At 38.3% G+C, this 27572-nt stretch overlaps 1 protein-coding gene across 1 annotated transcript in view; it reads right to left on the bottom strand.

Moving 5' to 3' along the window:
- Positions 1-27572, bottom strand: part of KIRREL3 (kirre like nephrin family adhesion molecule 3) — a 672744-nt gene that overhangs the window by 259057 nt on the left and 386115 nt on the right. Inside the window, exon 2 of the mRNA XM_063310966.1 lies at positions 27180-27257. Within this exon, the coding sequence (XP_063167036.1) occupies positions 27180-27257 (78 nt within the window). The remainder of the gene's footprint in view (positions 1-27179; positions 27258-27572) is intronic.

Raw genomic sequence — 27572 nt, 5'->3', positions numbered from 1 at the left:
TATCCACAAAGGAAAAAAAAAATGTCCCAAATTTGAGACTTTGCTTTTATATATGATAACATTGGCAAGACTTTTGTATGCATAAAGGATTCACAACTTTCTACAGCAGAGGAATGGATGATAAAATTAATGGAACCAGCAGAGATGGCGAAACTGACTGCATTGATTAGAGAAAAGAACTTGTCTCGCTTTGTTTCTACTTGGAAACTGCTTTTGGACTTTTTCCTTGTAACTGAAAAAAATGAAGTTTTGACTTTTGGATTTGCTGATTAGGTTGCTATAGATTATAGAAATAATGTTTATTGTAGTTAAAATTCAGAGTAAGAAGTTAATGCATTTGTTATTTGTATCTGTGCTGGAGAAGGTTGGAAATTGTTTCTTCTGCTATACTTTGTTCTATTTATTTCTGCACTTTTTAGTTTATCTCTCTTTTTCTTTAGTCTCTCTTTAAGCCCTTTCAATCTTTTTGTATTTTATCTTTACGCTGAAAAATTTGATAAGTTTCTTAAAAATCATTTTGTGTAAGCCTAACATTTAATGAAGAGAATGCAGCTTGGAATACAATGGGTAGCAATGCTTGGCATAGTACACAAGGCTAAAATGGGTCAGGATTTACTTTGTTGCAGGATCCAAACCACTCTGGATCAAAGCATATCTTTTCAGCCATGCATCTTCCCTCATAGCTCAAAAGCAAATCTGTTTTCTCCAGTATTTGCTTCACTTTGTGGTAAAACAACTCCATTCTTGTCTTCACCGTCCTACCTAATGTTTGGCTGCATTGTCTTTAGGGCAAAAGATGTCACTATTGTTTGTGAGTCCCCTAGCCCAGAACATTGAAATCTTTAGATCCTACTGCCATGAGAGGTGGGAAAGAAGAATATTAAGTTATATTTGACAGAAACCAACAATATCAGCAATATAACCAGTTAGGGTTTGGGTTAAACAGCTCGCTGGGGGAAAAGATATTAAATGCTCTGAAACTAATCTTCTCCAGATATGGTCAATTTGATCAGTCCTGAAAATAATGAAAAAATGTTACCATTGCCTAACTATGTGGATCTCTCTCACCTTGAGGACTAAACAGTCAATATATCTTTTAAAAGGATAATTGCCTGGATTATCAAGATTTATAATTTGGGCTGTGCACTCTTGGTTTTTGTTAGTTTATCTCATCTGGAGAGAAACCATTCCACTGAACATATAGACTTGGTTGTGTGAATGGGCCAAAACTAAACATTTTGTACAAAATCATAAAGAGCTATTCCCTAACGCAGGAACAAACTGAAAATATTCCAGGCTCTTTGCAACTGGTACATGGAGGAGGAAGAGACAAAATCCAGGAAATTTTGAAAGCCTGATAGTCTTTTCGTTCCCCTCTCTTATATTAAAGAAAGTCAAGACAGAGCTACCTTGAACTTCTTCCCTAACTCTCCCTGTTTTTCCAGGGCTAAGTTAATCTTTTCCTAACAACTGCCACATATCTTCTTCAAGGCTATCTGTGTCCAAAGTTTCTTATTCTCTATGTATACTTCCATGAGGTTTGCATGGATGGTCTTTTTATAAAGGAACATGAGGCAACCATCTTAGGCAGACGACTCTTGGGGGATGAAACGGCAGCCAATGATCAGCCAATTTATTTATTGTTCTTTCATTGTCAATTTCAGAAAATAATCCCAAGGAATGTGTGGCTCAAGGCAAAAACAGGTTGGTCATGCTTATGTGTTTTGCATCTCAGATGGCTGTGGGAAGAAATAATATTTGATGCTGTTTCAAGTGGCAAAAAGTCTTGGTCCAGTCCTGAATCTCAGGATGCTATACATTTAATAACAATGCTTTCTTAATAACCATTGGTTTTGAATTTACAGTGCTGGAAAAAAACAACTTATGACCAGTCCTCACACTTATGACCATCGCAGCATCCCTGTGGTCATGTGATCACCATTTGGGCACTTGGCAACCAGTTCACATTTATGACCATCACAGCATCCTGTGGTCATGTGATCACCATTTTTGACCTTCCCAGCCAGCTTTTGGCAATCAAAATCAATGGGGAACTGCATGATTCGCTTAACGATGATGTGATTTGCTTACCACCTATGGTGATTTGCTTAATGACCACCACAAAAAAAGGTCATAAAATTGGGTCAGATTTGCTTAATGACCACTTTGCTTAGCAACCAAAATTCCGGTCCCAGTTGTGATCATTAAGCGAGGACTACCGGTATTAGTGAATTCTAATATGAAGGGACTTACCTGCTTATACTGGATGACTCAGTGGAATGAACATTAATTGTCCCTCAGCTTTTGCTCTTCCCAAATATCTTGATACATTTCATGGTAAGAACCTCATGAAAATATATTCACAAACAGTTACTGGAGTGGGATTTTTAAAGCATTAAAAAAAAAGCAGATGCAGATATAAATGGAAATGAGATGGAACCAAACAGTGAAAGTGAAAGAAAACAGAAATAAACTGTTTGCCCATCTCTGTTTTGAGGGACATTTCCCAAGCCCTTAGAATATTCTAAATTTACATTAACACACTAAAAGGAACAAAAGATGAAAAAGCGGAGAAGGGGAGGAAGAAAACTGATTAATTGACATAAAAAGACTTCTTGGTTCATCAGGAAAAGGATCTTGGTTTGCAAGACAAAATTAATTAAGGAAATGTTGAGGATATCAAGCATCAAATGCAGGGATCCATTAGAAGGTCTGGATATGTAAATGTTACTTGCAAATTGCTATGCTTCGGGATGGGGAAAAAAACTCTTTGTTTCAGCAATAGCGCTAATGCTCTTGTTTCCTGCCAGCTGCTTCCCTCTCTTCTGTTTGCAGTTTTTGGATAATTCGTAGTGAACATAGAGCCTGTAGAGAAGGCTATGGGAAGCTCAACAGTAGCACATCTATGTGCCAAGTGCTGACTCATCCTTTCTCATCCACTGCACATACAGAGTGAGTGTATAAGCATTCTTGGCAGGAATATATTCATCTTGGCCAGACCTCAAGAAAAAGTATGGTTTTGTCTTCCATTAAGATATAATAAATATATGTTCATTAGTGATGACCAGCAAATAAAGAAATGATTAAGGCTGAAAGCAGCATCTGACATATTAAAAATTATGGTAGCAGTTTAATGGTATTACCACTGGTCTCCAAAGCTCAAGAGAGGGAAGGAAAAACCCAGTTCTGCCGCTTTTGATCATTTTCTTTTTTTATCTATTCAATCGTGTCTGATTCTTGGAGACTGCCTGGACATAATTGCATTCAAATTGCTATGACACTACCACATGGCAACCTAATTTTTCAGATCTGAAAAGGTTTGGGTGAAATCAGCCCATATCAAGCAGCAGCAACTGGTTTTGAAATGTGGTACAGAAAGACACACTGGCATCCTGTGTCCATTAAGGATCTTCAAATGTAAGAGACAATTCTGTTTTGAATAAGATATTAGACTTTTCAGAAATCTATTGATTAGTCTCACTGGCAAGATTTCTGAACTACCCATCTTCCTCAGCTTGGATACCTCCATAAAATCCCAGCTCAACTGCCAAAGTAGCTGTGAGTTGTTTGATCAGCTATTCAGAATGGGCTGAAATGCTATCTTCCAAATCAGCTGAGAAGCATTTAAAAGTACAGTGATTATACATCACTTCTTGCACCAATTTTTCCTATGAAGTCTCTCCCTCTGTATTGCCACTAAGAGGAAACAATGGATAAGCCATGGTAATTGAGGGAAAGACATTCTGTCAAAACAGAAATGTATAACCCAAGGCCCTAGAAATGTCTATGGTCACCCCAAAACTTGGCAGAATCCTCTAGAGTCCTTCCAAAAGGTGCCACTGAATTATAATTTTATAGTACAATGAATGTATATGTGTTTGTCTACAGAGTAGGTAGATACAACTGTTGCAATGTGACTTCTGCCCCAGATGCCTTACCTCATTTATGCTAAAGGGGGCATTTCTCCCCAGCAATGGCAATTTCCCCATTAGTGACTTATCTCACCTTTACAGCATCCAGCATCACCCAGCCATCACTGATGTGATATAAAGCCTGTCCTCATTGCTGTTACTTTGGCACAGTAACATTTGAATGAATCTAGAAGATGCTATAGATCACCAGTGGGGAAATGACTAAGGTGTGGATTAGAATGCCATTATCTATCAGCTTTCACACTTCTCAGTCATATTTAAATAAATCCAAATAATATTTTTTAAAAATTAAAAATGCATATTGTGAGTTGAGATATGTGTGTCATGTTCACTGTTTCAATGTACAGTATACATCATAACATTTCACATACCATGGCACTGATGCGCGTTTCTGTTTGGGAGGGAGCTGCTGTGCAACCTTGTACCAAACTCTGTATCTGTGTTCATTACAATGGAATGTGTTTGGGTTATGTTCTCTGTTCAAGGACTTTTCCCACAGACCATCAGAAAACGTTAGGAGCACCTGGGATTGTGAACTTGGGAAGATTCTACGGGGGGAGGGATCTTATTTGCACCAAGGGTTTTTAGTTTGTATTTGGCACGCTTTTATCATTCTCAGCTTTCTTTGTGATCTTGCATACTATTCTTTAATAAATCAGATTTCTTTGAATTCCTGCTCATGAGTCTGATAGTGTTTTAGAATAGGCAACCATTACAATGTATTCTTTAACAAGCTTGTTAAAATATGGTTTATTGTCTCCTTTTTAAGAGAGTAAGAAGGATAGATTCACTTAATATTACTTAGATCTTAGTCTCCTTAGAATCATTCCCTGACATATTGAGGTGGAAGAGTACTTTACATTAAGATTGACCAAATTCCCAAGGGTCACGTCAGAGAATACACATAGAGGCTACATCTATAATTTTCTACCTATAATTTTCTACCACTTTCACTTTATCGCTTTTTCGTCTTATTCATCTGAATAGTGTTGATATCTGAAGTGATGGTTTCAACAGATACTTATATTTCATTTAGCCTTTCACTATAGTGTTCCAGTTTGGACCGAGATCTTTTTGTTTTCCATCTTTCCATCTTGTAGGAGGTCATCCAAGTGGGTATTTGTAATTGTAGAGCTACTATCACATCAATTGTGTCTATCTATTGAACTCCCTGTTTATATATCCATTTTAATGCGATTGTTATAAAATCTTTGAAATTAGTTGTCATAAAATGGCAATTTTGTTCCAGTTGTGCCCTCTGCCATCTCTTACACAGTTTTTACAGACAGATCAGAACCACAGAGAAGTGAGGCTTAAATAATAAATTAATCTCTTAGCTATTTGTTAAAATAGTTCCATGAGGGCCCCATTGTTCCTTGTTCTCCAATCGCTATAGAAATTCATCTCTCAGCCACAGGAGAATTGTTGTACCTGAGAAGCTCCATCTAAAATAAATGAGCCCGGTTTTGCCTCTTTATATAATGAAAGTTCTTCAAACACTATATTCTGGAAATAGAACATTTTTCCAAAGCTAATATCTTCTGTACCTCATCTTCCTGATCTTCTTACCTGCCTTCCTCTGGCTGCTCAAATGGCTAATACTGGAGGACCGTCAGCCACTGCTGTGAGAATCAAGAGGGGAATTGTTCTATCATGTACAGCTTTTATTCTCTTGAACAAAAACATGGTAAGGACACCTATGATGATTATTATTTTTTTCTTACCTTGCATTTTCTCTGGGACCAGGATAATTCTTTTATCCCTTGGAGGAAATCTGCCCATTTCCTGCTAATAAGATTTAAAGACTGCACTTGAGATTCTGTGTGTCTGTCTTTGTGTATGTGATATATATATATATATACACCCACACACACCCACACACACCCACACCCACAAAGTATATATATGAAAAACCTTTGCTTAGATACAATGACACTACAAGACAACTACAAAGCGAAGATGCCTTGCAGGATATCAAAGCCTTTTCCTTATTTTATGTGGTAAAAATATATGTGCTATATCTTAACCAACCTCTTCTTTAACTCTCAGAAATAAATGTATGGGCAACGGTGACATTTTTTAGGCTGGTAAGAGTGTAAAACAATCTTCCCCAGCTTGGCACTTTTTAGATTATTTTGGACTACACTTCCAATAATCCTAGCATCTGAAATGAGTCATTTAGGGAAGGCTGACCGAAGGGCTATCTTCAGTTTGACATCCTTATTGGGTCAAGCAAAAAGGTACCATTGTCAACTGCATTCCCAGGATTCATTCATTTGTCCTACAAAGAACAGGGTATAATATTGTCAATCCGATCATTTCTCTCCTGCAGTTTTAGAACTTCCTCAGAGCTTTTTTAATATACTCTAAAAAGAAAAATCTCGCTTCTGTTGAGCTCAACTCCTGAGACTGCATGGATATGTCTGTGTTGTTTTCATAACAACAGCACAAAATTGGCCTTCTGTTAGGTTGGGACTTGTGGGGGAGGGGGATCCCCTGGTTTGTATGCAAAGATGAAGTCAGAACTTTTTGCCAACATTATTCAATGGGCTGTAGTGAGAAAATGCATGGATACACGTGTGAAGTAAGAAGCAGAGCTATTTAATCAGAGCAGAAGTTCTTAACCTTGGGGTCCACAGATGGACTTCAGGGGATCTGTGAATTTGGATGGGGAAAAAAACACAGCTTTATTTTCAGTGACCTCTAACAGAAATTTAGTTTTTCATTCAAGAATGAATGTAGGCGATAAAGTAATTTATGGCCTCTAGACTCCATAGGTTTCACCAGACTCTCAAAGGGCTCCACGGCACAAAAATTAGAGCCCAGATTAGGGATGTGAATGCCAGTGTCACAGGCTCTTCCATATTATTATGTTCCATCCATTTTCTTAACAAATCATGTTTTTAAAAGCTACTTCCATAATTGTGCCAATTCTGCATGTCCTCAACATACACATGCTTAGATTATGCATTTATACCCATGTTATGTTTTTCCTACCTATTTATCCTAAATACCTGTCTATCTAGTGCTAACATTTATTTTAGTATGACATTTTCCCCGAATATGGTTTTTTGTGCACCTTGCTCAGTTTTTAAATCTTAATTCTAGCAAAGAATGACAGAGAACAGCAGGCTGTTCTCTGCTATTCTCAGACCCACAGTGGAATTCTTTAAAGCAGATCAGGATGTTTCTGTGAACAGTAAGTGGATTTCTTTAACATCTTTCACCCATATGTCTGCCTTCATACATTTCTGAATGTTTCAGATGTAATCTCCAGCAATAAGGTTACTCTCTGGTTTATTTCTCCATTTAAACTACATGAGATCTGGGAAAAAAGAAAATCAAATTGATTTTCATAGGAAGAGAGAGAAGCCCTGGGCTAAGATTTCCATTTTGACTCTTGTATTTGCCAGCAACGTTTTCTGCTGTGGGTGCAACTAGAACAAGGTTCTATTCCTAACCTTTTTAGGCACTTGAGACAAAAAGAAGGGGACACAATAATCATAATAATTTTAGAAAGCTGTTTGCGGCTCACTGCTTTATGCAACCCTATAAATTACTCGGCACCCAGCTGCCAGCTTTGACTAACCCAATATTGCCTGCAGTAATTATTTGGATCAAATGCAGTTTATCTGGTTCATATTTGTGTTGCTGTGCTCGATGGTAACTTATAAATGTCATTGCGGTGTTTATTTGTTATAATGAAACTTAATGACATTTGAAACCAGTAGCTGTGCTTGTGGGCTGCAGGTTTGAAATAATCTCTTCATTCTAGGAGTCAGTTGCCCTAAGATAACATTAAATTTACCCTATAGGATTTGAAGATATATGCACAAACCTATTCAAGAACGTGTATTATTCATCAGAGAAATGACTAGCAATCAGCTCAGATGCCTATGGCTATGGGCTGAAAGCACTGTCAGCCACTAGAGGCAATTTTTTTTCCCCACCCAAATGAGAATAGTTGACAAGCTATAGGCTACATTGTGCTCAATCTGTTTTTATTACATTTCCAGAGGAATTCTGCAGAATATTGCATGCAAGATGATTGCTGGGTGGTGAAAAAGAGAAAGAACACAAATACTACATGGTGCATTCTAGTGATGCTATCAGCAGCTATATGGATATTCCAAATTACTAGCCCTATTCAGAAGAGGAGATGGGTAGCCTGGGGGAAATCTGCTCTGTGTATTTGACCATTTCCCCTTTTTGTACAAAATGACTCAGGGCTTGCACAGTCATGTCAGAAAATAACAAACTTTTTTTGCAAAGAGCTTATTAGTTCTGTCTGCAGAGTTTTTAAAAGTTAAAGAAGACTGGACAAGTCCTTGCCAACCTGCTGCACATTTAAAAATTAAGTGCCACTGCTCATCCACTTAAACCTGGACCTTTCCCACCAGCACCACCACAGAGGAGATAAATGCTTGCCAGACTTCCTTCCAGCTAGTATTTATCTTGTCTTAGATCTGGTGGAAGCAAAACCCTCAAATTCACTCTCAGCAGAATTCCAGAAGGAATTCTTCTCAGTGCTTACTAAGCAGGGGAATGGAGCCAGGGCATGTCAAGTAGCCTCACCTTTCACATAACATTTGGCAACTAGCTTCATCCTTCGCAACTACCCTTACAGGTATGGAGATGGTCTCCTTGCATGCCAGAGGAAACCATCTGAATAGGCCTACCAAGTCTAGGGAAAAGGCTCCAGGTTCAATCTTTGGCATCTTCTGGCAGGGCTGTGTAAAGCCATACTGCTAATCCATGTAGACCAGCTTTCCCCAATCAGCTTGCCCAGTAGATACATCAGCTCTTCAGTGATGGAGAGTGTCGATTTTCTGAGAAATACTTGGTTGGAGAAGACAACATCCCTGAGCTATATAGATCAGTGGCATCTTCCAGTATTCAACTCCTGCAAAGCTGAAGTCATCCAATCTCTAATGGTAATGCTTAGTGGTTTTACAGGCCATTCCCGATATTCCATTGTTAGTGTTTACAAGGACTGAAGGTTCATGAAGGTTTCATCATATGGCAACTCTTACTATGGATATATTTAATGTCCATTAGCATTGTGGTGCTGGGTAAAGTAGGTTGCCTCCACAACGGACGCTCACTATCCAATCTTTCCTTTACAACTACAAATGCAAATCTAACAGTATAGTTGAAAAAAAAAAGCACAACACCCTAATGATCACTCACCATGGGAGGAAATGTTTATTTGCTTCTGTTATGAGCTTTAGTTTGTACTCCTTGTTCATATAGCTAGAATCAAATATCTACAGTCCAGAGGAATATATCTGTCTAAGACTACCCATGTGTCATTTCTATGTCTGTTGTTAGTACTTGTGTGTCAGTGAGGGTACTTCATAAGCTGTGGTGGTGAATCATAACCTTTCCAGTGCTCCAATGTGAAAATTTCAGGCTCAGGTAAGGAAGCTACATTATTGTTGATTTATTATTTTCAATTCTATTGGAGTAAAACTCTTCTGGCAAGCCAACAGAAACACCTCTCAAGCTGTACTTCCTTTGTGCCTTGTGAAATAACCTATCACTAGAAACTAACCAGAGCACCTTAAACTCTTGATAGAAAAAAACTCTGTCACTCAAGGGACATGTTTCCTACCATATGATAAATACCAGAAACCCTTTAGCACCTTCTAACAACCTTATGAGAAGAATCAACTCCACCAGTCTGTTTGCTTTGAAATCACGTGGGCAACAGACAATTAGTTGACTCTTCTCATGTTGTAAGCGGAGCCCCAGTGGACATCAAAGGGAGCATGGAGCTATCTGTGGGTGTGTAGAACTGTTTAGAATAAAATGTAACAGAACATCAGACCAATAATCCAAGAGTCTAGCATCCATCATGCATTGGCCAACCAGAGGACAACGGTCCTTGTCTGTTTTATTCTTAAGTGGGTAAGAACCAAGGAAGTTTATAATTTCTCAGGCAAAAATTCCAGTTGAAACAAAACATGACGATGTAGAGAAGAGCCAGTAACAAGACTGAGAAGGGTCACTAAAATATTGCTTAGAGCAAACCCAAGCTGATGCTTAGTTCCAAACTGGACATAGTACCAGGAAGTACTTCCTACAATCTATTGTTTTAAGATTTCCATCTCAGAATAACTATCTTGAGAATTTGACTATTTGACATGGGAACACAGATTCAGAAGCTGTTCTTTGTTTGAGTTTGTAAGCTGAGGATGGGGTCCATGCTTGGAATCATTAGGAAGGGAATTCAGTATAACAATTCACTGATCTTTACACAGTTCAGTGATGAGACCACATTTGGAATATGGTGTACAGGACTTATGCTTGTGCAGATGCGTTTTTGATGGTTAAGATGATTCTTTGCCCAGGATGTTATTTTCACTTTAGGTTATATTGATTTTGATAATGGTAATATTTTTTTAAATATTAGTAATAAGATATTTTCTACATTTCATATATAAGATGAAGATATTTTTGTCTTTAGAATGATTATATATGAATATTAAGAAGTATTGGGATTAGATATGCATTTTACAAATAAGATAATATCTTTCTGAGGTGGGATAAATTTTTTATGATTATGGTTGGTATGGATCTTGCTGATTAAGAGGAATATCCAGGATGTTCTTTTTATTTGATATAATACTAACATTGATAATGATTTTGTAAGTATGTTAAGAATTACTGGGGAAAGATATGTACTGTTATCCTAAAGGTTTTTTGAACTTAATATATAAGAGAAAATGCATAATTTCATATAGTGCATAATTATACAGGGGAACTGAGCTTCAGCATTTTGGGTACGGGCAGACATTTGGATTTTTAAAAATAATTTTAAAAGAAGACTAGACAAGTTCATGGAGAATCAGGATTTCAATGACTGCCAATATTGATGGCTGTTTACTACCTCTGGAACCATAGGCATGTTGTGAAATAGGAGGAGAAACCACGCTGATCAGAGTCTCAACTCTAGTTCTTTATTGTTTCTACCTTATACAGAATCTTGCCAGACTAAAGGTTCCCTAACTGAGCTAAAGGGAAAAATACCCTTGGGAATCTAGGGCAGTGCCAGTCTAACTTTCTTCCTCAACCGCCCCTCCCCCTTTCCAAGCTGTGCAAACCGTGTGAACGCTTATCTGCCTGGAATGTGCTCTCTAGTCCCTCAGCCTCTAGCTCCATTGCAGGCAGAATTTCTTAAAAACTGGCTGTTGAGAAGTGACAGTGGGTTATCATCTCCACTCCACTCCTTTGTAAGCTTCTTAAATATAACCTTTGACACAGTATGCTGGTCAGTGAGCCAATGGCCTGATCTGGGATGGCTCTTCCTTTATGGATAGCCACATTAAACTCTGAAGTGATGCATTTGTTGCAGCACCAATAGATTAGAGCAAATTAGAGGACTTTTGGGGCTCTTTCCAAAGGTGTGTTCTAGAGGTGACTCTGCAAGATAGGAAGCCTGATATAGAGCAGGCCTGCAATTAGATATGGACTGAGTAGATTCCACCCCCTCTTTCCTTTCCCTGGCAGGTCTCCCTGGTGTTTTCTATGGCCAGAATGGCAACATTCATTGTTTTAGAGGAGGATATAGATGAATGTGCCTGCTACAGAGATGTATTTTGATTTATTGGAAGTAAGAAGATGGTACATGGGATTTGGGATGTATGGCAATTTATTGAAGCTACTGAAGCTACTGAACTGGAGTTGAGAACAGTGCTTCATAGACTGTGTGGTCCTCAGCTGTCTAAGGCTCAGGCACATTCAGGTTGCCTAGCAATAAACACCTTCTTGATCCTACTTTAGTTCGAATTGCATTTCTAGGTCTACATCCTTGGGACTTTATTTAACTGAAAGTCAGTATCTGGAGAAGGCCCTATAATAAAAACCAATATCCACTAATAACTCACTCAGTTATCAAGCAAGCAGTGAATACATTATTTAATAAGTCTTATCTGGATGACAAAAAAAGTAGAAGGCAATAATTTGCATACATCTTATTTGAGGGAGTGGGAAAAATAATCTTGTATGTAACATTTGTTTTTTATTCCTCAAGCTATGCTAATCCTTTGTGCCGGGATTTGGTTGGAACATGGAGTTTAGGATTTTTGTTCTTGAGTGGGAGTAGATGCCTGAACACTTCTTTCACAATATTCATGATGCATTTGGTGGAGTAAAAATTGGAAATAAGGGCATCTGTGGGGAGGGGCATGAGGAAATGATGACACTTCCATGAGAATGTTATCACACAAATGCCGCAACACACATTATTGTGTTGGGTGTTGTGAACTGAAGTATATAACTGCATGGTTTGTGTGAGGACATCTTCAGGAAAGGGTTGACGTCATCTCAAGTCATTACAAATGCTGCTGAATGTCAAATAGAATTTAGGATAACCAAAATGATCTCAATTTTTCTGTGTGATGTTTGGGCTTTTCTTTGTTAGATAGGGACACGCTTTGGTAGGACAGGGTAAATATTTACAAAATTATGACTGATGCTGAGAAAGTATCATTTATAACGTTCTAGTACTGTATGTAGAAGGTAGGCATAGGTAGCCCTGAGCTTCTTTTCACATGGCCCTCAGCTTAATTTCAAAACCTATTGTCCTAATTTCAGAAGCCCTGCAAGTAACAGCCTAGGGTTTGAGCAAGACAAACGTGCTCTGTTCCTCTTTAGAAGCATTTTAGATAGGAGCAAAGAGAAAGAGAGAGAATGAACAGGATGGCAGAAAGAGAAAGAATAAGCAACATAAAAGGCAGCAAAAGGTGGTGGAAAGAAAGGGATGAGATTGTGATGGTAGAAGGAAGGGAGAGGCTCCACCTACTTTTGACCTTAGACTCACTCACCATGGGCCTCAGACATGTCCACTGCCATCATGTAGGCTAACAAATTAGTCTTGAGAAAATGTGGCAAACAAATGGTTCCCCATCCCCTTTCTGTAATATTACTTAAGGAAAGTGATTCGCAGTAGGGTAATGGTCACACAAAGATCACATTTCCATACCTGGTACCTTAACACGCCTGAAATTCATTGCTGTAAGACATGGTGGTAGTTCCAAACTCGGTGGGGTGATGATGTTATCTGCTATATCTAGTTCTTATTCATATGTTCCACAACTGCCCACAGCCCAGCAGACAGGAAACAGATTTCATAACAACCAAAATGATCAAGTTGGTAGTAGGACCAAGACTTCTGATGTAGTCTGGTCATGCCTATAGTACTTCTGAAGTAAATGCTACATTTCTCCCTCATGAGAGATGCTTATGGCTCTGATGCAGGAAGTTTAGACACAACAGTTTTCTTCTGGAAAACAGGGGAATGAAATACTGATTATGGAAATAAGAGATACTTCTGTGTTGTCACAAATGCCATCTCCTAACTATTATCTAGCAGGAACATGGTTAGCTTGTTGGCATCCTGGAAGGAGTTTTGCATCAAGGCAGCTTAGTTCTTAGCTGGAATCCTTTGTATGACTTTCTTTGTATTATATTTTAGTACTTTTAACATCCCTGCACATTTCCTGGCCTGAAGTGCAGGTGAGAGAAAGAACATTTACTTCCAGACCATCCTAATTACTTCATGTAGCATTTTTGTAGCATTTGCTTTCAGCTATATCAAGAAAACTCTCTCATCTGTCTGTCTCTCTAACAAAGCTAAAAGGCTTATACATGCCACACAGTTGGTCTCTTATGAATATTAATGAGAACTATTTGTCATGCAATATTTCACTAACTTCCTACCACAATCTCTATAAAACCACATTGTGTGGCAACCCCTCTGTGTCTGACAAGTCAAGAATCAAAAAAATAATACATTTTGTCACAAATAGATGTTTTGATATATTTAAAGAATCTCTGTATACCCAAATGAACAAATATGGTCTGTAGAAATGCTATAAAAAGGTTTTTTCTCATATGATAAAGTTTCTGTTATTTATCAAAAGATCCAGATACAAGTAAAGGAGAAATAGCATATACTTCCTGGGCTAATTCTGTGTGTATGTGTGTTTGTATGTAGGCATGTATGAGTATGTATGTTTATTGTTATTAATCAAATGAGACAAGCTGCCTTCTAACAATGTGAATTATACCAAAACACCTAGATAATCTCTAACCTTTCCAACATGGATTGGATATTTTCTGGTGTTGGGTAATGTGATCCCCTTTTCTGCAGATTGACATGAGAATCTAGAAAAGGTAGAAGCCAAAGATCAAAAGATCAAACCAGAAAAGTAGTACTGCCAAAGAAAATCCAACCTGAATAAGAAGCCTCTGTAGATCTTCTAGCAGAGGACTGCTAATGGCCAGTCTGGGTGGGTGGAGTCACCGTTTTTCCTCAAAATACTTTCTGAGTCACAGAGATACTCCACCAGCTTGCAGGTTTTCTGGTTCACCAAACAGGACATTCTTATACTGAAGTTGTTACTGTTGGTCTTGGCAGTTCTTAGTAACTAAATATGTAATTCCACAATAGCTTCAAGAAATCAATATTTACATTTTTATTTTTGTATAGGAAATGCCTTGATCTGTCAAACTAATATGCAGAACATAATTTATTCATCAGATGTCACAATTCTCTGAATGCAACTCCCAGTAGAAAATACCTCAACTTATGTGTTTGGAAGAAAACACACACTGAAAATATTTCAACAGAATTTCTCCACCTGTTTACTAAAGTCCTTCAACATGGTAATGGAACAGAACAGAATTGGGGGGAAAACACACAAAAACTAAACTTAACTAAAACAGCATTCCCATATTCAATGCCTTTCATATGATTTGGGGCCACCATTCCTGGAATTCCCAGCCAGCATGGCCAATGGGAATTTTGGGAGTGAAAACCCAACACATCTGGAGTCTATTGCATAGGGAAAGTTAAGCTGGAGAAAGACGAATTCCCAGCTTTCCAGACCATGGTCCTAGTTCAACATGCAATAATCAGCACAGAAAGACCACTGTACTCAGAAAATAATAGTTATTGAATCACATGTTAAACAGCATCTGGAATTTTCAGTTCTGGGCAACTATCATCAAGGCAGCTGATGCTGAATTTTTTGAGGACAGTTTCATTTTGAGTTTCTTAGACAGACTAAGCTGGGTTGTTGGAAGATTTATAGCATCATTTTAAGTTGGCTTAATGGTATAAACAGACCTGCAATAGCAAGTTCTGGTCCAGTTGAGGCTGAGTCAATGAAGTGACCTGCATTGCTTATGAAATATTACCTCCTAGGAAACAGTTTATCATAGTACCCAATGAAGTGGAAGTAGATGTGAAAAGGACCATGGCCCTTAACAGAGAGGACAATTATGTCTGAAGAGATGCTATTAAAGCATCTCCAGTACTTTACTAGGCTGTTTTAAAGAGCCAATTCCATGGTGGAGAGAAAGGATGAAAAGTATTTTCATTACTCCTTGAACAGAAAGGAATAATGAAGAGATTGAAATTTCAAAGAGAGGATAGTTACAAGTTCATACCCAAAGCAATCTTTAGAGCAAAACGACCGAGCTGTTTTGGATAAAATTTGTCCTTCATCTTTGATTGTAAATAAAGTTGTATTTCTCTCATGTGCATGAGCATTTCAAGAGAATAGTATTTCTAAGCCCTAAATTTTCTAATAAGGTAGGTTTGGGTCCTTTTGAACAGGCTCTCAGCCAAATCAGCTCCCATTCTTTATAATCAGGAATGCTTGAGAAAGTTCACCTTTTCATATTCCAAAATGAAATTCCTTGAACATGATAGGATTGTGCGTAGCTTTTGTATTCTACTGGAGCATTCAAATAACTCATTTAGAATAACCATTTTTCTGATGGCCCCACTCTACATTACCAATTGCTTGGTGAAATTATTTAGGAACATTCCAAGTATCTTTGAGAAGTTACAGAGGTTCACTGATGGATCCTCATGCATACTCTACCAATCCATCTCCTCTGCTCTAAGAGGAAAATCTGATTTGTAAAGCTTCTCTAGAGGGTAAGGTCTAGGATTTGCCCCTGACTTTTCAAAATGGAGCTGGCCCAATCAACTCTTACAGCTTCTCACCCAAAAAATGATTATGCCAAGTCCAACAGAACAACCTTTCATCAATAAAGCATTTTGCCTCCAAAGCATTATCTCAACAATGCTCTTTCCCTCCTTTCCTTCACTTTGCACTGCAGTTGTGTTATTTAACAGCACTGGCTTTGCATTCCTTTGGCTGTTGATAAAACCCAGTTCTTAGTGATCATGAATAGAAGCCATTTCCAATGCTTCCAGCTACCAAAAGGAAGAACTGGGAAAACGGTTCAGAGCATGCACAGGGCAGAAGATGCTTCCAGCTACCGAACTGCCAGATGAGAGTTTGGAGTAAGGCAAGCTGAATAGCCAAACCCCCTTTTACAAGCCAGGGGAAGACAAGTTGCTTTGGAAAGTATTTTCCAAGGGACGTTTCCTACAAATCTTCCCAGAACTGGAACATCCCTTCGAAGCTTTGCCCAGCCCAAGTATTTATAAAACTCTCACCCTCCTTAATTTATCCTTTCAAGTTTCCATTAGGGAAAAAAGTGAGGGCAGGCAGAAGAAAGATACCAAATTAACAGGAAAACAAATGGAAATTGAGAAGCTCTTTCTCTGTTGACAACATTCACCCCATTAGATCCCTTTAAGCAGGACAAATAAGCCACTCAGCTGCACAAGTGGGCTTTTATATTTATTCTAAATTAGAAACAAAATAATTGCTGCTTGCCTTTAATGGACACACCAGTTAATTGTTCTAATAGCTCACTGACTCTTTCAAGGGGAGGGGGGGTGCATGGATGCAAATGTACATGTCCCTTCATTGCCATTTTACTAGTTGTTTGGTTTATACCAAATCACATTATGCAAACCCAGCTTGATCTCCCCCCTTTCTCTTGTATGCTCTGTGGCACAGGGCTGCCGTTCTAGATCAATTATTAATATGGACGAGTTATAATTATTTGGAGGGCTGGTACAAGATAATTATAAACCATAAAGCAGCCTTCATTTGCATGCATAAGTGGCTGTCTCTCTAACTATCCCTCCCCCCATTCCACAGTCCAGATCTGAATCTTCATAAAATAAGCTAGGGACAGGCTGGGGTTCAAGGAAAAAAAAAGAAAACAAAGTGAGGTCTCTTCTGTGGAGTCAAGAAGACCTTCTCTTTGTAAGATCATTGGGACAGCTCACCCAGTATTGAAAAATCTAACTATTAATTTCCAATATTTTGAAAGGCCTTATGATCTGCTGATGCTAATAAAGTAAATAAGATATTTACTGGACCTTAAACCTTTCATTCTCCTGTCCCCTCCAAATAAAACAAAAACAAAATCCTCTGCTTTGTTCTACTAGATTCTGCCTTACGCTGAATGAATAATCTTCATTGTGTGAGTGGGTCTCATACGGATACTGTTAGATTACTGCACATAGTTGACCATTGCTTGATGGTACCATGCATTATACATGCAATAGTAATAATATACTCACTTCTCAGACTTCTTTTAAATTGTTGCACAAGCAGGACATAATGCATCCTTCCCAGAAGAGCTAACTTCACTGATGAGTACAGTGACCATATTTTCTTGGAAAAAATTAAGGACAAACCTGAAAAAGGGGCAAATCTGGAAGAGGCTCATAAGGATCAAAAAATTAAATTGTTTATGTTTATAACTTTGCTTTACAAAAGAAAATTCAAGGGTAAAACCAAGAAAATAAATAATTAAATTAAATAAACCTAAAGGACAGCTTTTTGAAATAAAGGACTGTCCTTTATAATAAAGTATGTATGGCCACTGTACTGATAAGCCATAACAAAAAAGCTTGCCAACCTAGAACAGCAAGTTGTCAAAGGGTGGTGGACTCTGATTTTTTTAAAGACAGTTTTTGATATATTTTTTAAAATACATGTTCTGCATTGGTTCAGCAGAAATTCTCTGAAAGTTCTTTGCTGGATAATTTCGAGATTGTTATTTTACCCCTTCTTCATCCCTATTCTCTGTCTTAAAAGAGGTGCAAGAGATTATTTGAAAAATGAATTCAGTGAAGCTTCAGAGATTAATGGGTTGAATGACTCCTCTAAAGTGTCTGCCATTCCTATTTTTATTCTGTTCTGCCAGAAAATAAAACTGGTGCAGATGTTTTGAGGCTTCCCCCTAACCACCTATAGCTGAACTTTTTATTAAATCACATCTTTAATTTCAACGGGTTCAACTGAATCATGGTGTCCTCACAGTTGAATCACAACTTGCAACTGCAACGCTCAACCTTTTCCAATTGTGGGTCTCAAACCCAAATCAAATCTTGGCTGATGCCCAGACCCCTGCCACACATTCTCTATTGAAAATGTGCTTGATTCAGCAGAACAGTCTGGAATGTTTCTAAATGCACCTGCCAAAGAATGAGCAAAATCAGGGAAAAGAACAATAATTAAAAAGGGAATAGAAACCTGCTTGTGCTCCAGCACTTCCGTACATAGGAATGAAACTTTCAGAACTTACAGGATATTCTCCTGACTTGCTGAACAGGTGGCAGAGGAGAGGGCTGACATCACCTTCTGCTTAATATCTCTTGCTAGTCATTGTCTGAGTGGCTGCCAAAACATGCCATAATTGCTACAGTGTTAGCTGCTAACTAGTCAGCACAAAGCTGGCAAGAAGTCTGACTCAGGAGAGTGTGAACAAAAAGGAACAAGCTGAGACCTCATCTAGTGAAGGTGTGTTCACAGAAATAAAACACACATCGAAGCTTCCAGACCACGAGAAAAGGTTAGAGTTGTGCCCACTGACACCTATTTCTTGGTAGGGTTACGTTTGACTAAAGTGGCATCATAACAGGCAGCCTTTTTTAAGGAATGCTATCACATCCCTTTGTTCTGTAAGGTCTCTTGGGTAACTCTGCCTAACAGGTCATTTACACACACACACACACACACACACACAGAGTATATATAGAATGTATACACACACACACACAAACACACACACACACGATTGTTTTATTTAAATAGCTTACATAAAAATAAATTGGGTTTTCCCAATCCCATATAACAATGTTACCAGCTGTTCCTAAGTGAAGAGACTGGATAGTTTATTCCAATAGCCAACATAACAAGTGATCATGACTGATCGGAAGAAAATTAATGCTACTGTTGATAAAGAGAGTCAAAAATCCTATTTGTTACTTCTTCAAGGATCAGTACATGAGAAGGAAGGAAATGAAGCACATTACCTGTTCCTGGCATCCATATTATTACTCAAAAAGGATGCGTTGTAAGGCACACTGCATGAACAAACCAACCATTCTCAGAGCATTAAAGCAGCTATGTCCTAAGGAAGGCTCGCTTGACTGCTTTGAAGATTTCCCCCGACAGTTTGTGCATGCACAGGCAATACTTCCAGTGGAAACACCAGCAAAGGGAGGGGTATAGGAAGGCTTCAGTGTAGTCACTGTGAGCTGCCCAAAGGAAACAACTGCTTGAATGCTTCAAGGATGGCTACTCTGATCATGAGAAATGCTTTGCAAGATGCCTCATTCAAATACTTTGCACAGTCCTAATCCATATTTGTTTTCTTGCATTTATTAGTCAAAGTACTCAGGAAGAAAAGGTGAGCTTATTTCTACTAGACCAAATAAATAGAAAGCAGCCAGTTCAATTTTTCCCTTGATGCTTCCACTATAAGGTATTTCAAAATACAGTGTCTGGGGAAAAATAAATGGGCACAGGAAGGTATAATGATGCAAATGACTGTTCCTCATCCTATATATGTGGTTTGGTTATACCAGCTGCAGGGAACCCATGATTACAGCTGCAGATATTGATGGCTCCAGCCACCCACAAAAACATGCTCAGGCATGTTTGTGCAGGATCATCTGCAGAACTTCAAATAAACTGCTTAGATTGATAAAAATAAAACCACTGCTGCCATAATATCCTCTTTTTCCTATACAGAGTAATTTTACCCCAGATCAAATAATCTGAAATGGGTTTCAGAGAAATAGTTTGCAATCCCATAGTTAATCACCAGGAATGAAGATCTATTTTATAGCACTGTAGTGCAAGTTTTGATTTTAAATGAAAGTTGTATATTGAGTAAAGGTTCCTGATTTAGATCACCAGCACCTGGCTGACCTTGTCTAGGTTTGGAAGTTAACCTGCAGTCAGCCTGGTTAGTACTTGGATGGGAGGCAAGCAGGGAATCCCAGCACTGTGGGCTAGACTGAGAAGTTAAAAAGAAAAGAAACCTCAGAAGAAGGCAATAGCAAACAACTTGGTTGCCAAGAAAACTGCATCAGCTTGTCCAGAGAATCACTGAGTTTGAAAGATATTCTTTATATCTGTGCTGAATGAAAGACTGATATTCATGTAACTTCTTGAATTAAGGGATGGTCCAGGAAGGAAGGAAGGATGGTACCCAAGACATCCTTATCCAGAAGAGGCTTAATTTTTTTAAAGCCATGGCCAACTCATTCCAGAGTTAAATGCAATAAGCTTTAAGGAAAGCACAGATATATGTTGCTGGCGTACTACCAGCAAAATTGTCCCTTGGCCTTCTCAAAACTGGCATCAGCCCTTCTCTAAAAAGAATAGGAACCTGGTACTGATGAACTTTTTATTGGACCCAGTGTGCATATCCATAACATACACTTTCAGATTACACAAAAACACTTCTGCCAGCACAAGAAAATATCTAGCTTTTTGCTATTTTGTTTTTACCAGCCAGGCAGTTAGCAAGTACAAGGAGGTTTATTCAGTCCCTGGTGGGCCACCGTACATGGGGTGGTAGGTTGTATTTCATTTGTCAGGCCACCAATTCTGTGCAAGTTTGACCTCCATCCTGACAAGTGGGACTTAGACTTTCTCTTCAGGCAAAGCCATATTTACCATTGGGGAAATCCAATTGTTCTAAGAATCACTCCCCAACTGGAGAAATGGCACATTTCTAGTGATTGTGTGTCTGTTTCTGAATGTTAACAAACAGTCTGCAGTGTCTGATTGGGTGGGTTATTAGCAGAATGAAGACAGATGGTAGAGGATTATGTCTAACGCTTCTTTATTTCAAGGCTATCATTACCCAACAGCTCTATTGCTCTTCTGTTCAGACTATAACTGTCACCAGTTTAATTTCCTCCTTGTATCTCACAGCCCTGAGCTACCTAGTGATCCAGGCACAAGAAAATAATGCTGAGCTTTAATTGGGACACTCAGATGGACTAGAAAGTAACTCTCTGCCACAGTAATGACCTACCATTTTCCAACCACCACTATTCATTGGAGGGACAAAGTGTTCATCTGGAGAAAACCAGTCAGAGTTACAAATACTGGAAAAGGGGCTATGTCAGGAATGATTGTTAGACCTCCTAATTGCATTAAACTGGATAATGAAAGAAATAGGGTCAGGATCAGGATAGCTGCAACAGAAATTTTGAGGCATGCCCCAACTGGCTGCCAGAGTGGTTATAGGTAATCACAAAATTCCCATTTGGAAGAAAATAAATGAGTGTGATGGTTCCCCGTTGCTCCTTTTACTTCCCAGGATGCTACCACACAGCTTAACTTTGGCATTTTTTTTCAGGGCAAGTATGCACATTTAAAAAAAAATAGCAATAAACTGCATTAGACCACCATTTTCCTTACTGGAGAATGGCTTTGGCACCTATGTTAGCTCCAGAGATGTTCCAGAAAATAAAAATGATGCTCAAAATTGGTGCTTTGTTTCATAGCATGCCTGCTACATTTGTCTGTCATCTATCTGTCTGTCTGTCTGTCTATCAATCTATCATCTATCATCAACTATCTTCATAAGAACATAAGTAGTGCCCTCCAACTGCTCACAGTGGCCAACCAACTGCACAAGGAAGCCCATTTAGTCTCCTAGCAGATGGCCTTCAGAAGCAGCCACACTGCCATCAAGGCCAATAGCTCCCTCCCTCCCTTCTAGATAGAAATCTTAGTAAGTGCTAATGGAGCATCTGTGAGCATTTTGACTGGCTACATGTAAGAATTCCTTCTAACTAGTATGGACATTCAAGAAATAATGTTACTGTATGTTAACAAGTAAGGATGGGAGGATTCTAACTTCAGCAACTGGGCTACTGTGAGTTCTAGTCCTTTCTTAGCACAGAAGCCAGCTGGGTGACTTTGGGTCAATTACTTTCTCAGCCCAGCCCAACCTACCTCATAGGATTGTTGTTGTGAAGAAAAGTGGAGGAGAGAGCATTATATATGCTGTCTTGAATTGTAAATAATAGAGATGAGATATCAATCAATCAATCAATCAATCAATCAATCAAAACACTTTTATTCAGGGGCATTCATGGAGGGGTAAAAAATGTCAAGATCTGTCCATGACCATGCAATCAAAGCTCTACCTTTTTTTTACGTGTGACCCACATAAATGAGGGGCAGGGTTTCAATCACAAGGTTGCAGCTGCCATCTTAACTTTTTTGAGCCATCACTGGCATCCATGTTTTATTCATTCTTGGACATGTCTCCTTCATAATTAGACATACTAGAAAAGTATAACCAGTAAGAGACAAGTTGGGGACCTCTGTGACATGGGCCAAAATATTACTTTTCCACTGAGTTGCCTTGCCCAGAATGTTATATATAACATTTTGATAAGTTAATTCAGCAGGACAAAATAGAGGTTCTGCCTTCTACTTTTTAAGAAACTGCAGATTCTGATACTTCTTCATGCACTGCTAATGGTGATCATATTAAATCATCCATAAAGCAAACTGTATCTCTGGAATCTTATCGATTTCCAGAGAAAACAACAAATGGAAACCTATAGAAACAAAAGCTAAAGGGGGTCTGTGTGGGTTTTTGAAGTTCATATCATATCCTGAAGGCCTTTTCAAAAGACAGAAAAAAAGGGGAGAGATTGTTTTTTAGAATAGGCATTGATTTTAAAGTTTACTGAAATCTTGGTCTGCTATTCTGTTTCATGAAGGCATTTTGAATACTGACAGAGGCTTTATACAAAATCTGAATAACACATGAGAAAAATATGTGATGCTAATGGAAAATTCCCCTCAGGAACACTTGGCAGGTCACATAACAGCTGCATAAACAAAATGGCTGCTAGGTACCTAAAGAAATTACATTTCATTTACCATAAAAAAGATGAGATCTAAGATACAAAACAGTAACAGTAAGGAAGGAGTAGTTAAGAAGTGCCACATTCCTCACTGGGAATCATTTGTTCCAAATGAGGAAGTTGGAAACATATCTTACATATTTATTTTTTTTGATGGGAAACCACCAGGCAACCTGAAGGCTGTAGGCTAGATTTAGATTTTTTTTTTTAATGGTGGAAAAAGGGGAATAATTTCTACACTGTTAACAAGAAAACAAAAATGGACATATCTAGGAGTCAAGCTGAATTTGAGTGAGTTTTTTCCTTTACTAACTGAAGTCTAAGTCTCATGGCATCAGTGGGCACATCCTTCACATAATCAGCTATGACACATTGCAAAATATTGTTTGGAGGAACAACAGTATGGAAAAAGCTGCATACAAAAATATGTTCACTGAAAATAAATTGTGTACAAACGATTATATTTGGGTAAGGGTGCATATTTAAAGCAAAAATGCATACTACCAGCTCTGTATGTTTGGGAAGCTTTTGTATAGAAAATAAAGATGTATTGCATCTTATTTTAAAACCTGCAGAAGGATCTGACACTTGGATGGAATGGACCAATGTATTAATCCCTGTGAAAATCATGAGGATAGGATATAGATTGAGTTATATATTACTAATCCCACCCAGTGACCTCAGTTAAAGCTTTGTTTCGAGGATCTGATCTGGAAATTTTCCATTAAGTTGGCACTAAAATCAACACAATATTCTCAGTCATTTCAAATGCTCTCTCTGTAACACTGTCCATACTTTTTGGATTTGAAGAAGATGGTAACATTTGTTTAAGTAAGCCTGCTACAAACATTTCCTTCTCCTAAGCAACTGTCCCTAATTTCACAGAGATTGTGGATGAAGAGAGCTTTTGATAATTTGGAGCAGGGAAAGTTATGCAATCATTCGATTCTCCCTTTTGCGTATATGGCCATTTTTGTGAACTTTTGATTTTTTTGTTCCATTTCCAAAGGTGATATGTAGATGCAAATAGGCATATGATTGCTTTATCTCTACAGTGTCCTGTAGTTTAAATCCAGTAAAGCTGTAGCTCTCTGTATTCTAATTAGCATGCTGTCTTTTCCAACAGCCTGCTTCTATTTTGTTTTTTGTTTTTTGCTTTATTTTCAAATAACGCTGATCTGTTTTATGCAACTAATCAAAATAATAATCATTACTGTATATTTTATACAGTACATACACCATTACTCCCTTGTCATGAGAACTGGCTACTAGTCCACTTCCAGTGCTAGACTTCCATCCTAAGTTTCAAATTCTGTTGTGGGGACCTGCCCCCTCCAACTGTTCCCCTTAAAGGGTAAAGCATCTTGAAATGAGCTACAGGGCTGAAGAGATACGGCTCCTTCTGCACCATTCCCAACATCTAGGAATTTATGTGAACATCTCAGTAAAGAAAATCAGTTTGCATGGGGAAACTTTCTTGGATCCTGATGCCATGTTCAGTCAGACTTTCAGGATCTGGACTAAGCTTTATAACTGAAAACCTACATATTTTTTTTCTCTGCTCAAGGTATCCATGTGAATGCATGGACAACAGACCCATCAAGAATTGTATGATGCAAAGGAGGAGGCTACTAGTCCAGCTCACAGCCCTTTGCTACACACCTTGTCCCATTCACATGAGTAATGTATGTATTGTTGTATTTATGATTTTATTGAAATTTTAATTGTTTTTATTGTGAACCGCCCAGGTTCCCCCATGTGGGGGAGATGGGTGGTGGTAAAAATTTGATAGATAGATAGATAGATAGATAGATAGATAGATAGATAGATAGATAGATAGATAGATAGATTAAATGTATGACTGGACCATCTGTTTTAATTTCAGCACATCAACCAGAGCATATTGCTGGAAAAAAGCAAATCTACTGATTTATAGGTTTCTATAAGTGATGGGCAACCTACATGTTAAAAATTGGGTCTCCTATTGCAAACATCTCTGGAGAAAGTTGCAAAGAATAAGTATATATTTTAGATACAATTTCCCCAAATGTTTGAATTGATTCATAATGCTGGTGGCACTGTATCAGGATGTCTAGCCCCTAACAGTGAGGGTTCACATCAGGATCAGCTGTCCATCTTGGTTCTCTATATACTTAACCCATTATTCAGGAGTTGACTTACTTGGCAGAAGGCTGTCTGGCATGACTTGGCTATATTAGACTTTTTACTGCAGGGACGAATGAAATCATATACACAAAGAAGATCTGCCCAGTGCAATAGAGAGAAATCAAAGCCTTTAGGCTTACACTCTGTGGTTTAAATTCTAGGCTGTTTTCTTCCACCTTTTCCAGACAACAGATACTTGGATGTTCTTAATGGCCTTAGGATGCATTTTATCTATGTTGCTACAATGTTTCTCTCTAGCCTGGAAACTGCTGGTACCTTCTTTGTCAGCAACATTTCTTATACCTTAGCAACTTTATGACTGGATGAAGTACTGATAGATCAGGAGGAATGCTGGTATCAAAGAGAAGAGATACTTCTAACATGCTGTGAACTTTTAAAACCCAAGGAAGGAAGAAGCTTTAAAAACATTTTTGGAGCAACCAGTTATTGCTGGCTCGTTTCTGAATTCTACATATAATTTGTCTCTCTTCTTACTCCAGTGGAAATACGGAAATGAGGAAAAGACAGAACATCCACTTCTATGGTCAAAGAAAAGCAATTAAGAGACCAGCCTTTGCCAATTTCTCATTTTAATAGTAAGCACATTAAATATTGGAAGTATGAGAAGCTCTTTTTATGAGATTTGATTCTTTAACATGTCCAGAATTAAAACTGGAAGCTGCTTGGATGGTGTTTTTGTCAGGTTACAGAGTGAAGAACCACAATGAGATCACGAATTGTAGCTCTAGTGTTTATTGTTCCACCCTGCTAGACAGAATCCTGCTAAACTGAAAAGGCACCAGCAAACCCAACCAGAAAACCCAGAAGGCTGAGGCTCCTCTTGATTGGAATGGAAAGAGATTCAGTACTGCATGTGCGTTTTTTGCCCTGGAGAGGGCCCCTCTCTTCTTCCCCAGCAATCTCCATGACAGTTTTCCATTGCAAATGTTTTTGCTAGTTTAATTATTTCTGTTCTGAGTTCCACCCACCTATTGCAAGAGTAATCAAGGGTAGCAGGAGCTCAGTAAGTGAAGGGAATGATCAGCCTGAGAAATACATACATACATACATTCATTCATTCATTCATTCATTCATTCATTCTAAGGAAGAATGGCCAGTTGCCTTTTTGCTTCAGGGCCAAAGTCAAAGCACTTTGAAGGCATAAATATATTGGGATCCAAGTGCCTTAAGGTCTCTTTCCTTATGTATCAGGCTTACATTTTGCAGGGAAACACATTTTCTCTGTTATGGAACCCCATTTGTAGAACACTCTTCCCATAGGATTGTGTTTGGCATTGGTTGTAGAATGATTTTTTTATGTGTGGAAAGGCAGGTTATAGTTGAAGAAAAATAAATAAAATACTTCGTGTAGTGAAGTTTATGAACCTCCAGAAACAAAGTTTGAGCCAGAAGCTATACTCCAAATGTATAATTTAGAATATATGCAATAGGAACCATGCCTAGTGCCAGCTTCAGGTTGTCTTCAATCGTCTCCTCTCCATCAGTGGGTCTATCTTCATTTTGTCACTATAGTTTGGTTTCATGGGGACCAGTTGCTTATTTTCAGACAGTGAGCAAGTAGACCATGAAAGCTACTTCTCCTCTTACCATCACTGCCATCTGCATGTTCATTGCCTCTGGCGAGCAAGCAAGGAAGCAAGCAAGCAGTACCAGGTCATTAGATTCTGTCACTGATTTGCTCCTTGGATATGGATCTGGGCAGATACCAAGTCATGAAGATGTCTGATGCCAGATTGTAAATGCAGGAGATGAAGAGTAGATCTTTAGAGAGGAAACTTCCCTATTAATATGGAAGGTTTCTCTGTACGCATTGCAACAAGAGATCTGGGACTGCCCCAAACAGCTTGGAGATGTAAAAATAATCTCTCAGATGCTTGGAAGTAAAAACATTCCAGTCTTCTCTTTGTTAAACAACTGGGGAGAAAAGTAAAACCATGGCAATATAGAAAGGTGGAAAATACTTGGAGAGGAAGATGTTACATTACCTTCAGTCATTCGCCGATACTTCTCCTTGTACATAAATCCAAAGACCAAATAACATCCTCTTCTTGGGAGACCAAGTTCTACAAAAGACAGAGCAAAGTATGTATCAGTTGGCAAAATTGTCAATTACAAATCATGTCTGTTTTTAAATACATGGTGATTCTATTCAATAAAAGCAAATAGATTCCAATGTCCCTTGTTTTCAGAATGTAGAAAGATTCTAAAAGTCAGGTTTTGGGGGGCATGGGGGTATTTAGAACTATTTTCGCTGATAGATGAACCAATCAGGGAGGGCAAACACAGAATAACAGGCATTGCTCCAATTCTACACATATTTTGTTTTTGAAGACCCTCTGCATGCATACAGAGTTACTTCACACATCAAAACAATCACA

Source organism: Candoia aspera, chromosome 9, assembly GCF_035149785.1.
Source record: "Candoia aspera isolate rCanAsp1 chromosome 9, rCanAsp1.hap2, whole genome shotgun sequence".
Classification (NCBI taxonomy): Eukaryota; Metazoa; Chordata; class Lepidosauria; order Squamata; family Boidae; genus Candoia; species Candoia aspera.
This window is presented reverse-complemented; position numbering and strand designations above follow the sequence as displayed.